Here is a 16159-nt window from a genome sequence, read left to right on the forward strand (position 1 = left end):
GAACAATGTTAGGCTTATGTCTGTGATGATGGCTGCTGTTGCTACAGTAATCCTAATGATCACTACCTCACTTGAGGCTTTGTGTTAATTTAATGTGACATCTTTTACCTATAAGAAAACAACAAAAATGTGTTTATCACAAAACAAAGAAAAGGTAATGCAATACAGGGCATAGCGCTGCCTTGCGTTACTTTGTATCAGGTAGGTGATATATGAACGGAGCATGGGTGTTCCCAAGCATGCATCCATGTGTTGTTGATGCTAACCCAGATTTACAAGGACTTGTAAATGTGGGTTTATGCCAAAATTGTGTGCCTACCCAACTGAGATGTAACAAAGAGAAATATTGTATTTCTCGCTGTTACTTCCTCTTTCCATGTGTGCTGTATTCTGCAGTACCATAGAAAGAGGAATCTGCCTCTAAGAATCGTTTTTCTGCAAGTAGGTATCCCTTCCTGCCAAAATACCTACTTTTCATAATGCAGGCACACTTACACCATGGTACAAATGTGCCTGCATTGATGCTAGGCAGCATGCAGCACAACAGTGCTTAGAAAAAGTAGATATGGCCCCTAATATGTACACTCCCTTTTATGCAATGCAGTGCAGCATTTTCCTTGTTGCATTTAGGAATTTCCATGTCCGATGTCAAAATGCTAATTTATGTGAGATCTCCATTCCATTCAGTTATATTAAAGGACAACTGATATGCACTTTTTTAAGTGTATAATATTTTCCAATCCAAAATGTTGTACCTCAGAAAGGAATTCTATTTTAGGAATGCATTATCAGGTGTAATGATAAGGGGATGATCTAATCTGCATGAAAGATATTTGAGCTATGATACAAGAACGAGCAAAATTAAAGAAACATTTTTTAGTTTAGGATTAGATTAGTCCCTGATGAACACTCCTACAATGCATTGATGGTAAGTAATTTGGAGTAGAGTATCAATCATGATGTCAGCTATTTCGGGTGACTTTGGGGCATATCAACAACAACCGGCGATAATTATCGCTGAGCGCACTTAGCGCCAGGATAATTATCGCCGGCTAGCGCCGATTTTTATCGCTGAGATTGCATGCTATTAGCAACGCTCATCTCATCAGTGATAAAAATCCTAGCGCTAACTGGCTAACGTGAGATTATCACTGGAAACCCAGCGATAATCTCACGTTAGCTAGTTGATAGGGACTCACAAACTTAGCCATGATATCCACCTTCCATAGGATATCATGGCTAAGTCAGAAAAATACCAGATGTAAAAAAGCAGCGCTAACCGCGGTTAGCGCTGCTTTTTTTGTCTCTAACAGGGTTAGCGATATTCTTGATAATAGGAGAAATGTCGTTTAGCGACATTTCTCCTATAATTTTACTCTGGAACGCCCCCTTTGCATCTCATTAGAGATGCAAGGGGAAGTGTAGAGTAAAAGGGTGCTAACATCCAAATTTGCGTGTTAGCACCCTGTTGTTGGTAGGGCGCTAGTTTTATCTTTGCTTTTTTGGCTTTTAAAGCCAAAAAAGCAGAGATAAAGTCCTTGTTGACATGCCCCTTGGTTGTATAAAATCTACGTTTACAACTGCATTTCTGTTAATAGGTTTTTACAATTATAAAGCAATAGATAGATGACAAAAATATTGTAGAATGAGCGCTAGAAATTAACCTAAATAGCTCATAATGTCCCATTGTCCTTCCAGCTTCATGATATCTACGGTCCAGTGTTCACCATTTATATGGGTGCACGTCCAGTGGTGGTCATATGTGGATACAAAGCTTTGAAGGAAGCCTTTATTGATCAGGAAGAGGACTTTATTTTCAGAGGCTCACTTCCAGTGCTTGAGAGGGTGTTGCATGGTTTTGGTGAGTACCATCTTGAATAACAAGAAAATGTAAACACAAGCATGCTTTATTGTCCGAGTATTAAGAGCCTAAGTGTCTGTGAATACCTTTTTTTTTCTGATGCTCAAATTGTGCTGAGGTTCTGCTATTGATTAGGTTATGTACTGTGTATTTGGTAATTCGAATTCCAACGCTGCTGTGTTTTTTGCAACGGGGGGGGGCGCGGGGGGGGCAACAACGATAACTTTAGGGCAAGGAAACAGGTATTTCTGTTCTAATGCAGAGGTAAAATGAGAAAATAACTTAGCACTGCAACTGCTTTTAGGCCACAACACACGTTAGATTTTGGACTACCCTGATTTTGCAGCATTTATATTATACAATTGTATGGTGGTTTCGATAGACCTAATTGTGTCTAGAAGCCTTTTGACTGAAGAGTAGACAGCCTTAAAAATTGAAATAATGTGTTGATCATGATCATTTATTTTATATAATATTTTTTACAGTTTTTCTAAAACTAATTGACAAGGGTATATCGTTGACATCGAAGCGCAGGTAGTTACAAAATATCTGCCCTAACACAAATAAACTCCAGTTTCCATTCAATCGGAGTCATGTGCATATAACTTTCCAGCAGATCAAACATTTTGGAGTGCAGCATGCGGAAGGAGACGTATCAGGCACTTGTCCTTCATGATTACGTTGGAGTTGCTTCTGAAAGGTCCTTGTTCACCACTGGGAAAAAGAGTTTAAAAATACTCATCTTGACGATTGTTAGGCAACAAAGGAGCATATTAGCAACAACCAGCGATAATTATTGCTCAGCGCTCTTAGCGTGAGGATAATTATCGCCGGGTAACGTGGATTTTTACCGCTGAAAAATCGTGCTATTAGCAACGCTTATCTCCTCAGCGATAAAAATCCTCACGCTAACTGCCTAACGTGAGATTATCGCTGGAAACTCAGCGATAATCTCACGTAGTGTGGCGTTAGCTTGTTGATAGGGACTCACAAACTTAGCCATGATATCCACCTTCCATAGGATATCATGGCTAAATCAGTCCTGAAGCAGGCGTAAGGAAAGTAGCGATAACGAGGGTTATCGCTACTTTTCCTGACGTTATGCTTTATAGCGTGGGGCTTGATGATAGGAGAAATGTCGCTTAGCGACATTTCTCCTGTCATGTTAGGTCAGGAACGCCCACTTTGCATCTCATTAGAGATGTAAAGCTGGGCGTTAGGAATCCCGATGCTAAAGCAAGGTTTCACGCGTTAGCGTGGCCTTGCTAATTAGGCGATAAAATTATCGCCGCTTTTCGGCCGAAAACGGCCGCAAAAGCGGCAATAATTTTTTATCGCCAGCTTGTAAATATGCCCCAAAGTGTGTCAAGCCCTAGTTAACTATTGTCAGTGTTCCTGATATTTAGATTGAAATGTAAAGATACATTCTGTACATATTACAACCCGACAGAGTCTCATATACCATTGACTAGTGACTCATCAATTTCTTAATGACTGGTCCGGTCATAAAAAAGACAAAAAGCTTACGCTGAAAATGTTTGGGGGCGCCATTGAACAAATAAGTTTCAACTTTTACCATCCCCAGAATGTTTGCATAATCTGTGGTGATACCAAAAATGTGGATGATTAAGAGCTATTATCAATCGATTTAGATCTATTTCTTGAACACAATAGCAAGACTTCATTCATGGTGTACGTAAATTTGAGGTCACAGAAGTTCATCCGTGCACCCACTCTCTGAAGGCTCTACCTGAAAGAGAAATAGTCGCCTGGAGTCAACTGGCATACTGATCTCTGATATCTGTATGCCTTCTGCATAAGAATTAAATGACAGTTGTTTGGTTATCAGTATTTGAATCTATGAACCCAGGGATAGCTTACCATGTTATTTTAAAGCACTCTTCTGCTTGAGTGCAGGGCCCGCTTGAGGTGAGCTCTATGGCTCCAATTTGTGGCCTGAATTCTTTTTTAAGAGAGACTCAAAGACATGCTGATGTTTTTTTGTTATATAATCCTTGACTCTGGTGTAGTTCTGCAGTGTTTACTTTCCCAACCTTACCTGTCGGAGATGAGCGACCCCCCTGTCATTGTCGTGAGGGGAACCCAGTGGGTTCTCCTCACTAATGGTGGCCATCTTTGTTCGGTGGTCTTCCTGACTGACTGACTGAAATATTTGTAGAGCGCACGAATGCCGCGGCGTCTTGGCGCTGAAGATATAGAACGGAGGGAAAGGCGGGAGGCAGATCGATCTAGGTAAAAAGCCAGGTCTTTAGGTCTTTCCTAAAATTGGTTTTACATTTTTATGCACGAAGTGCTGGGGGTAGCAGGTTCCAAATTTTAGCTGCCTGGTAAGAAAAGGACTTTCCCCCCCCACCGGGCTCTGTTTATTATGGGTTGGCACACTAGGTCGTGGGAGGCTGACCTCAGTGTGCGTGAGGGAACATATCGTGGTAGTAGATTATTGAGGTCGTCAGGTCCCTTGCCATGTACCGATCTATGTACCAGGCAAAGAGCTTTGAACTGAATGCGGCATCTGACCGGGAGCCAGTGCAGCTCCCGGATGGCTTTGGACGTAGGGTGGTGTCTGGGGAGGTTCAATAATGCTCTGGTCGCCGCATTCTGAATTGCCTGTAGTTTAGACAGTTGTTTTTCTCCTGCTCCTAAATAGAGGGAGTTACAGTAGTCTATACTGGACATTACAAGGGCTCCCATCACCGTCTTCCTTAACATGTCCGGGATGTAAGGTAGGATTTTCCTAAGTATCTTGATGTTATGGAAACAGGCGGAAGTTACCTGATTCACCTGGGCTTTGCAAGAGAGTTCTTTGTCTAACAAGAAGCCAAGGTTTCTGACCTTGTCTACGGGGAGAGGGCAGGCTCCTGCTTCAGGGGGCCACCATAGTTCATTTCAGATGGAAGGTTTATGACCGAACTCAATGATTTCAGTTTTATCTGTGTTCAGTCTGAGAAAATTACTACTCATCCAGTTCTTAATCTGGGTGAGGCAGCTCCTAAAACACTCCGCCGTGGCATCAATAGCTTGTGAGATGGACACAATAATTTGTGTGTCGTCGGCGTAAGACACCAGTTGTAGGCCATGTGATCTAATCAGGGCAGCCAGGGGGGTGACGTATAGATCAAAAAGTGTCGGTGACAGAGCCGAGCCTTGCGGGACCCCACCTGGAAGGGAGAATTCAACAGATTGTAGTCCGTTCCAAATCACTTGGTTAGTGCGGGTAGTAAGAAAAGAGTTGATAAGGGCCAGGGCAGGACCGGTGAAGCCTAGGGAAGTAAGTCTTGTTAATAGGACGGAGTGGTTTACAGTATCGAAGGCCGCTGTAAGATCTAACAGTATCAGGGCCCACCTCCCGCCTTCGTCCATGGTTTTACGAATTTTTTCGGTAGCCATGATAAGGGCTGATTCAGTGGAGTGTAGGGGTCTGAAGCCATGTTGAGATGAATCAAGTAGCTTCTTTTCCTCCACATGCCGCATTATTTCCTGGTTCATGGCTTTTTCCAAGATCTTTGCGGGCAGCGGCAGACAGGAAATGGGACGATAATGTTTGGGCTCAAAGGGGTCAAGGGTGTCCTTCTTAAGAATGGGTCTGATGCAGGCCATTTTCCAATTTTTGGGGAATTCTCCTTGAGAGATAATTTTATTGAGCAGGGGGGTCAAGATATTAGCGATGGTCTCAGGGATTGAATGCAATACATAGGGGGGCAGGGGTTCAGCGGAGAACCGGATTTCATCTGGATGATAAGATCGTGCACTTGTTGCTTCTCGAGTGCGGAGAAGCTGGAGAAATGGGGAGAGGTTATGGTGATATGTTTAGTTTCGTTCATGGATATGGTGGATACCATGGTACAAAGATCATCGCATACTGTTTGCACTTTCTTTTGAAAGAAAGTGGCCATTCCATCGACAAAACATTGATCAGGGCTAAAGACAGTGTCTCAAGGAGTTTTAGTTAAGTGGGCAACGGTTTTGAAAAGTTCCCTAGAGGAGTTTGTGGAGTTTAGAATTTTTTCTGTAAAGTGGGCAGATTTTGCTTGAACTATTGTGTTTTTATACTCCTGTAGAGTTTTTAGATATTCCAATTTTTTTCCATGGCTGTAGTCAGAGCGCCAAATCCGCACTATGCGTCGGCACTTAATCTTAGCTGCTTTCACCTCGGCTGTGTACCATTGAGCGGTAACAAGCCGTCTCCTGGATTTCTTTGGTTCAGTTGGAACCAATTTATTGATAGCCTCAGTGATACATTTATTAAAATTGAGGGTCCAATCCTCGCTGTTACCACATTCAAAGTCGGGCTGATTTCTATGCAGTGTCTCAGCGAGTAGATTGGAATCGAGTTTTTTCCAGGGGCGGGTTTTTTTAGGAGGTAGGTAGCTTCTGCGCCGAGTTATCGAATTTTTTATTTGTAAGTTAAAGAAGATGGCATTATGGTCCGACCAAGGTACTGGGGCGATAGACCTAATTGCAATGGAGTTGCTGTTGGAAAAGATCCCATCAAGGGTATGCCCTGCCGAGTGAGTAGGTTTGTCAATCAGCTGCTTCATATCGAAGCTAAGGAGATTGTCGAGAAGGGTAGCTGATTCGCGGTCGTTATTTAGTTCTAAGTGATAATTAAAATCACCTAGAATAGTGTAGGTGGCTGCGTCAAACGTTGTTTCTAAAAAAGTGAGTAAAGCCTTGGTGAAGGGACTTCTAGGGCCAGGGGGACGATACACTAATAGTCCCTCGAAGATCAAATGGTTGTTCTCTTTGATCTTAAAAATCATCGCTTCAGCCTCTAAGTCTGGTTGAGGAGAGGCAATTATTTTAAGATGTGATCTATAAATTATCCCAATACCTCCACCTATGAAACCTGTACGGTTCACGCATTCGACAGAGTAACCTGCGGGCGTAGCAATGTTCCAGTCAGGGCCAGAGGCGGAAGATGCCCAGGTTTCTGTGAGGAACATGAGATCAGCGCTGTGGTCGATAAGTAAAGCTTCAATCTCATGTTTCTGCTTCGGCATAGATCTTACATTAAGTAGTAAACATTTGAGAGATCTATTCCTATGTGGTAGTCTATGAAAACGGTTATCTGGGACGATAGCCTGTAGTTGGTTAGTTGAGCCAGGCTGCGCCTTTTTATCTGAAGGTAAGTTGGCCAAATTAGGTGTGACAGTCGGTGGGATAATTGGCACATGAAAGCCGCAGGAGGGACAAATGGGGGTAACAGCAGCAGCCCATCAGTGCGATCAGGGGGTGCTGCACAGCATACGTGGAGGGCTGGGCAATGTCCCCCCTCCCTCATTGGCTTGTATATTTACCTGGGGGCAAGGTGACGGCAGCCATCTCCTGTTTTGAACTGAGGGGACTCCAAGCCCCACAATCCATCAGCACTCAGAGGAAGGATAAGCCAGCCTCTGCGCTTTTAAGCCATCACACACCGTGGCATGGTACACGCACAAGGATGCACCCGAGCCTAGGTCCACACCTGTCAGAACTCGGAGGCTGGGCTGGGCCACACCACTGACAAACAGGTGCTGGGAAACATTTACAGGAATTGTTTCAGGACACGTTTGGACCCTGGCTGCTTTCATCCTGTTGTGGGTAAGAGGAAGACCATTAATGGTCAAGGTCGGGGCGCTACATCAACTACCTTAGATGTCTTTCTATCGAGGGCTGACAACATACTCTCATATGAGATTGAGTTGACTGAATGCCGGCTATCACTCGAAGTCTACACCTTAGACCACACTCGATCCATCCCTTGATCTTACGGCCAGTCATCCCTGCAAAACTCCCCCCCCCCCTCTGCTAGCTCCTGTAGCCGTATCGGTTTCACCGGTCCAGCAGAAACAGTCCACACAGCCTGACGAAAAGAGGAAACGGGGGGGGGGGGGGGTAAAGCTCAAAACCAATCAGCAAAAAGAAGTTCCAAATTGCCAAAAAGGGCCTTTCATGGGATCAGAGCGGAATAACTCCCCCATCTCCAGCATCAAGAGCCTCCTCCATCCAAAATTTTGACTTTGACTGGAATAAACTGGAAAACCTGGTCAAGGATCTGGTTGGCCCACTGCATGATAGGCTTTTGAAAATTGAGGAGAAATTGGACACTATTGTTTCTAATACTAAAACGGTCACGGCCATGGCCCCTCCACCCTGTCCTATGGTCGATGGCCCCCCCTTACAACCAAAGGGAGCAGGTTGTTGTGTCATCTTTACCCATCCCCAGTCCCGTCAACCTGTGTTACACCCCCTATCTTTGCCTTGTCAGAAGCAATTGATAAAGCCCAGGGCATCAAGTTGTATTCCTCCCCTGGTATCGACTTGACTTCAATAGGGTCCCAAATAGCCTAGGGGGGCATGGAAGTGACAGGGGCAGCGGATGCCATGTAGGCCAATTAGCACATTTCTGTGAGTCCAGTTTAGTGCTGGACCTCCCTCCCGCCACTTCCCCATTGGTCCTGGTATAGGTAAACGTCACTAAGCTCAGGGAAGGCCAAAGGGAAGACACTGCTCAACTCATGGATACATCTCTCCACTGGCGGAGCACTCGGGCCCCTATTTTTGATGGTCTAATGGGCATGGCCAGACATATTATTATGGTGAGAAGGGTAAGTTGGGTGGGCCCCTCTTCAAAAGCTACTCAGGGGGATTGCGTAGTGGTCAACTTTAATAACAAATATGTTACACAGTTCCTATTTATTATTTCCAGGTCAACCTCTCCCACAGCTCTTAGATCACAGTACTCCCTCTGGAGCATTCTATAGTTTTTATTCAGGACCATCTGAAAAGGCCAAGGGAGCATCGATCGTTGGTGCATTGGGCCTCAATAAGCCAGGGCGGATAGATAAGAGTGGGATGGAGTTATCAAACAGATTTAAGCCCCTAACTCGACTGGCCGATTTGGAATCTTGCGACTGACTGTCAGGGGTAGCAGTGACCAAGCCATGGGAGCCAGGTCATATGGTAAAAATTCAGGACATCAATTTTATCCAAGAATGTCAAGATAGGGGGGTTGCACTAAGGGGTTCCGCACTCACCATAAAAATAGGTACATGGAATATATCAGGAGTAGGCTTAAAATTAAGTAGTCCAGATTGCTTAGCCCAGTGGCAAGATTTAGATCTTTTATATATTCAAGAAACGTGGGCAATAGAACCTGTATCATTTGATGGGTTTCGCTCATTCCAATCAGATGCGCTCCCATCCACCTCTGGATGAGCAAGGGGGGGGTTGTTGACTTTGATTGCAAACACTTTCCCTATAAAAATCATCAGTTTTTGACGTCCAAGTCCCTATTTTCATATTCTTCTGATTGAGGGGAATAGGGATTGGGATTGGTTATTAGTGAATTTCTAGAATAATAATTTTGGGGTTAATATGAAGGACGTTGTGAAGCATTTAGATGTCGAAATCCAAGATAGTAGTAGCGCATCATATGGGAAAGTTGTGAATATTTTGTGAGATGGAGACATTAATTCCCAGCCATGCAAGTTCAACGAAAATAGGGTATGTGGTCTTGAGGACACTTCAGGAGACCCCATCCTTCATTTTACCAATCACGAATATGGCACCAGTCTAAATAAATTGTTAATGTCTAGAAATCTGATAAACATCAACAAGGTAATCCCCAAAACAGATGACCGAGTTAAGACCTTTTCAAGAAATGACCACGAATCAACACTTGATTTCATAATAGTTTCAGGCACACTTCAGTCTTGCACCAAACAAGATGAAACTAAGCCATTCCCATTCAGTTATCATGCAATTCTCTCCGCCTCGATGGAGATGTGCCTGAGAAATGCATTACCCACCCATAAAATCAGTAAACCCATCCGGAACAGAAAAAATGGCATCCAGCTAAAGTGGAACCAAATAGATAAAAGGGAAAATAGTCCAGTTAATTCTAAATAACAGTATAGAGTCTGTAATGAGCTGTCTGGATCCCGATAACCCCCCGATCAAATTACCTTCTTTTTTGGGATTCTGCTTGGAGATGTAAAAAAGGCACTGACATTTGCAAACCAATCTAATGTCGTCACGCCTATCCGATGGTTTAGCCACTCCTGCACACAGTCACTAAAATCTCTACATAAAGCTCTGAACGCACACCCATGAAACAGTGTTGTAATAGAATTCCTTAAGAAAAGGTACCTGGGAGCCAGGAAGCTATGAGAGAGTTCTTTGAGAGAAGAGGTGTGGGAAAATTTAGAAAAGGCTGCAATTTTTAAGTCTGGATTTTATTTCTCGAAAACAATTAATGCCCCATTTTTAAAAAACCAGGAAGATCCCACACTAGAAGTTCATTTGGGAGAGGATGACTGGGTGGCCCACTTTGAGCTGGTTTTCGGCTCAGGGGAAAATGGAGCAATAGAAGACCCACCTCCATCCCTCCCCATGACAAAGCATTTGACATTCTCTCTGGAAGAAATACAATCCGGCCCGGGGAAATGTGTAGGTGGGAATGCTCTTGGCCCAGACGGGGTTCCAATTGATACATTTTTAATTCATCAGGGCCTGTGGGCCCTTCTTCTCACGAATTTGCTAAATGCAGTAGCAAAAACAGGACCCCTATCAACATAGTCGACTAGTATAATGTTCCCGATTTTTAAAAAGGGAGACAAGAAGAACGCCCAGAACTATCGACCAATTTCTTTATTGGACACAACAGCCAAATTAATGGGGCGACTATAACTACACAGACTGGAGGAGTGGGCCAGGAAGAAAAACATAATGATAGACGCACAATATGGATTTCAAGAAGGGAAAGGCACAATTGATCAGTGCCTAAATTTGAGCCTGACAATTGACAAGTACACCAGGGGCTAAGGGGAGTCAAACCTTCTTGGCATTTATGGACCTTAGTGCCACTTTCGATTCTGTGTCCCATACTAATCTATGGGACCTAATGGACACTATGGGGATCGACCCGCTACAATAAATTTTCTTGGCCAATTATATGCTTGTGTTAAAGCTTCAGTTCGCTAGGGGAAAAATGGGAAATGCACTCGCCCCTTTGAGATCACCAGGTGAGTAATACAAGGGTGCGTTCTTGCCCCCTTCCTACTTTCCAATTACACTAATGGGGTTGAGGAAGCACTTAGGGGGTCAACGATGGATGTACCCATTTTTTATGGTGGCAGTGTCCCGATACTCGTTTATGCGGATGACGCCGTCCTGATTGCCAGAACAGGTTTGGCCCTCCAACACCTAATAAGGGGCTACGTAGCCTTTATGGCCACATTAGATTTACAGGTAAATGAGTTGAAATCCTTTATTCTCCCACCAAGGTTGGCTGTAGGTAAAGAAATTCCTGCCTTTCATAGCAGCACCCGGAATTTGGAGTTGGTAGATTCATTCCCTTATCTTGGGGTTGTTTTTGATAAGTCACAGTCTTGGGCACAAATGGTTGACAATAGGGATCTAGTGATGAAGAGAGGTGTAGGGGCCATCACAGCCTTGACTAGAAGGCTGAGATTAAAACTCATCGAAAATATCAAATAAATCTACCAAGCTAAAACAGTTTCCGCTGCCTCTTACTGGGCAGGCGTTTGAGGTATGGCATCTCTAAGCATTCTCCAAATCCTGGAAGACAGTTTCAGTTTCTTCAAACCTCTCTCAATAAGTCTTCTCCAGGCTATACTTGCCACCTAGAGTTAGGCGTGTCCTACCTGGCTGACAGTATCAATCTAGCTCCAGTTATGTTGTGGCATTCAGTATGGGGCAGGGACACAGTGAGCCTAACTCAATTGATTATAAAAAAAACTGTTTTAGTTCAGATAATTGGCAAAAAATAGCATGGTGACATTATATGGGAAAGACCCAAACTGATATAGGGCTAAAGAACATGTTTGCGAACCCCAGCGCTGCCAGAAAAGCTCTAAGTATGAACTCAAGTCTTCTTACCTGAAAAAGGTCTTGTTTAATCGTTATGAATACAACCGCCTAAAGAAACTGGTCATTCTGTATCAAAAAATACCCCCAATTTTAGAGAGAGGGTATTCCTATTTAGGGATTACAAATAACTCCCAGCTCGGACATATTTTAATCAGATTTCAAATTAATGTAATCCCTTTGATGCTGAGTTTTCCTGCCAATAAACATACCCATTCTGACCTATCAGCCTGCCCTTTCGATATGGTATCTAAGCAGTCTGATCTCCATATTGTTTTATTTTGTGCTTTTTAAAAATATCCTCATGCAAGGTATGTTATCCCAATCCTAATAAGCTGTGATTTTAAACAATCCTGAGTAGCACCTTCTTTTTTAAAATCTCTCCCAAATTCTTTTATATGGTGTTCAGTCACTACATTTTTATGGGCTTGTAAGTACATTAGGAAGACTCTGCACTTTAGTACTCAATGAAATTGATATCGTTTTTAAGATTACGAATTTTTACGTGGACAGTCTCTTTTGTACTTTATTGATCTTTATAAGACACGTAGGTTATACCTCTTACGCTTGTGACATTTTCCTTCTATTATTAGATCTAAATTATTCACTCACTTACCGGAGTAGTGGTGCTAACTGGTACAAGAGAACAACTGGTTTTGACTGATGATAGTATTTTGCTCATTTGCAATCTGCACTCTTGCACAAAAATGGATTTGTTTTTATTTTTCTAATTGTTTTCATTTGATGTGGTACTTTATAACTTTTAACAATCATATGTGTTGTTAATGGTTTTACTCAAATTCATGTCTCTGGTTTTTTTATAGTGAGTAATAGTTGTCTTCCTTTTGTTTTTGCTTTTATGGATTCATTGCTAAATCCGAATAAGGATTTATGAGTGACTGGCTTTCCCACCAATGGGTGACACTGTGACACTGGTGAACTTGGTTCAATGTACAAACAATGAATGTTATTGGAATAGTGGTAGTGCTTTTGGGTTACTAACAATTTCTATGAAGGGATCAGGGGCACCGTGGTAACAGTAACAAACCTATTTTCCTATTCACAGTATCACACAACCATTGGCATGTTATATACAACAAGAAACACATGAACATTCCTAACATGTTAAAAATGCCATCTGGATCCTAACACCCTAGCATCTACTTATATGGTCTACCCTAAGAGTGCATGGAAGGCAGAGCAACATGTAGTCTGGAGTTTCTTAGGGAGAAGAGACACACTGCAAATCTTGTTGACAGCAAAGGCTATTGTTATCAGTGAAGGTTTGAAGATAGTGTTTCCTGCAAAGGGCAAACACGTTGCAGTAGTAGGCTTCCTCCGGGACTCAGCTTTATTGACTTCAGGCTAGATGTAGCATCTGTGAAGTGCAAAGTATGTTGGCAGTAGGTGAATCCGTCTCTGGCAGAATCTTGTGTGAGAATCTGGGAGAAGGACCTCTCCTGCCAAGTGGTCAAGTGGCAGTCCTTATATACTAAATCTTTTCAGAAATCCAATTTTCTGACATAAATTTAGGAATGTCTGACATAGATTATGTGCATCAAGGATTGTGTCCCAGATGTTTCCTTATGAACATATAAGGTAAAACAACGTCAATTCAGGTTACGTTTTTCGGCTATATGTCTGAATTTGCTCTTATTTACCCTTGACACGGTGGAAAGGTCACATTTGACCCAGCAGAAATTGCATCAGATGTTTGTATCTATGTCATTAGTCGAATGACTTAACACTCTCAGGGCCATATGTATCAAAAATGAGAATAGCGATTCCCAAATAGCGATTTTTACCGAATCGCTATTTGAGTATCGCAAAACGCGATGTAAATAAAAATTTGCAAATATTTAGCAAATCAGTAATAATGGCAATTGCTATTACCTATTTCAAAAATATCGATTCCTTAATTGCAAAATCGCTATTAAGAAATCGCAAATTTGCAATTTTGCTATTCTGGAGCACATTGATGACATCACAACCAGGAAGTGGGACTGCCCATGCTGTTTGTGATTGCCTGAGGCTGTGTCAGAGTTTAGGAGCAGGAGCATACCACTCTGAACTTCATCTGCAGTGCATAGAAACCATCCAAAACAACATGGATACACAGGAGAAGGAAAAGGAGGCTGCTGGAAAGAAAAAGGAAACAAAAATGTAGTGAGAACGAACTTGAGGTCCTCATTGAGGAGATGGTGAAAAGCCATGAACTGCTTTTTGGAAAGAAATCTCTGCACATCCCAGAGTCAGAGAAGCGTTAAATCTGGCTGTATATACAGGCTAAGGTAAATATCATTGTTGTTACACTGCGCTCCATTGGTGACCTACGCAAGCGCTGGTATGACATGCGCTGAAGGGCAAATGACAAGGTTGCCAACAGGCTTGCGGAGGCTAAACAAACTGGTGGAGGCCCATCTACTGAGCCTGTATCCACACCCCTTGAGGCTTTGGTGGAGTCCACCCTACAGCAGGGAAGCATCAGCGGGGTTGCAGAGACTGACAGCTCAGCCACCCCCAACACCAGACAAGGTAAGATGCATGCAAAATCATCCCTGACACATTACCCACCCAAGAACACACTCAGGAATGCCTCAATATCGAAGTAACAATGCTACTCCATTCCCCAGTTTCATGGCCACCCAGCAATGCATCATGGGAGATGTAGTCACACAGATAAAACAGTTGAGCAATGACACACAGCAATGTATCTGCAGTTGACACACAACAGTAAAACTAAAATGAAACACAGCACTTAGGTACACCAACTGTATCCAAGTTTATTTAGTGAACAATAGAAAGCAGGACACACAATAAGTAGTGCTCTTGTATTTACAGGTGAACAGGGTGACAAGACAAAACCTGAAGAGGCACCACAGCTACAGGACCATGCAGGGTGAGAGGAGACAGAGCAAAAAAACACGGCCAACACCTGTGCAGAAACAACGCAGTTACACTGTGCCTCCACTCCCGGAGTTTGTGGGAGAACTGGAAGGCATATAGGTTGAGCCAAATCCAGAGCCAGAAGAGCAGGCACAGCAGGAACATGAGCAGCCTCCTATGCACCCTAGGGACGGCAGTTGCAGGAGATGCAGGCCAAGGGCAAAATACACCACAGCCGTAGTAGATGATTCTGACGTATTTTCTGGGCTGAAGGGCACAATGGCAAAGGTTCAGCATCTGCAAGGAAAGAGAATGCGGTCAATGAACAGCCAGATGGTGTGTGTAAATCACAATCTCACTGACATAAAGGAGGGCATCAGAGAGCTAAGTCACAAAGTTGCAGAGGGCAATAAGGCATGTACCGAAAGCATTATGGAAATGACTGGAGCCATCAAGGAGCTCTGTGAAACATTGCAGAGGGACCATGGATCCAGACGCAGGGAAAAACAACATATCTTCACCCGTCTGGATCATTACAGTAAGGCGGTCAACCATTTGTGCACTGCCACATCTGTACTATCAAGACGCACAGTGTCAATGCAGATTGAAATGGCACACTGCAGCCAGTAGTTGCAAAGGCAAGGTGCAGGTCACCAATTCAGTTGACCACCTACAGACAGTAAACATAGCTGACACAGGTCTTCTGGTTAGGGGACAGTGAGGAGGTCTCCAGCCGCAGCAGCATTACCCCACCAATTACAGAACCCAGGCTGCGTAGTGTGAGGCAGGGAACAGTATCAGATGCCTCATCAAGAGAGGGCAGTCAGAACACTAAGCGTGCACCTGCAGTCTGTGCACAGAAGAAATAGACAGTGGTGCCACAGCTGAATGCTAATGGGTGAAGTAACCCATGGCATATATACATTTGTCATTCCATTACTCATGTCCTGTGTACATGACATGTGGAAGAGCAAGGACCACACATTACTTGTGAGTTGTACACTGTGTCAATGCAATTTACCTGATGTTAAGGTTTATTAAAACACAGCTAATCTACAGTCATGATTTGCTTTGTGTCATAATTACTCACCTAGAAAAAGTTGGGTGTTATTTCATTACATGTTTGTCTGCCATCTGCTGCCCCTACACCACCTGCTGATCTGAGACGTGGATCTGGTACCTCATATCCATCTGAATCAGTATCTGTGAGTTCCACTGGTATGCCTTTTGTTGTTCCAACGTTGTGCAGCATGGCACAAGTAGCCATGATCTTGCAGCAGCTCTCTGGCCCATACTGCAGTGCTCCTTCACTTTGTGCAGGCAGTGGAACCTGCTCTTCAGAATTCCAAATGTCCGCTCAATGACACTGCGCATTGACTTGTGTGAGCTATTGTTCTTTTCTCACTCTGATCCGCGGGATTGAGGTACGGTGAGAGGGTGAATGATCACCCAGCATATACACTGTCACCCACAGGTTGGAAGACACGGTTAATCACTGTCCTAGTTCTACATCTCTAAGTA

General features: G+C 43.4%; 1 protein-coding gene across 1 annotated transcript in view; it reads left to right on the plus strand.

Moving 5' to 3' along the window:
• LOC146798084 (cytochrome P450 2G1-like) overlaps positions 1–16159 on the plus strand; it is a 624994-nt gene that overhangs the window by 82434 nt on the left and 526401 nt on the right. Inside the window, exon 2 of the mRNA XM_085625301.1 lies at positions 1699–1861. Coding sequence (XP_085481427.1) covers positions 1699–1861 — 163 coding nt within the window. The remainder of the gene's footprint in view (positions 1–1698; positions 1862–16159) is intronic.

This window comes from Triturus cristatus, chromosome 9 (genome assembly GCF_964204655.1).
Source record: "Triturus cristatus chromosome 9, aTriCri1.1, whole genome shotgun sequence".
In the NCBI taxonomy this organism is placed as follows: Eukaryota; Metazoa; Chordata; class Amphibia; order Caudata; family Salamandridae; genus Triturus; species Triturus cristatus.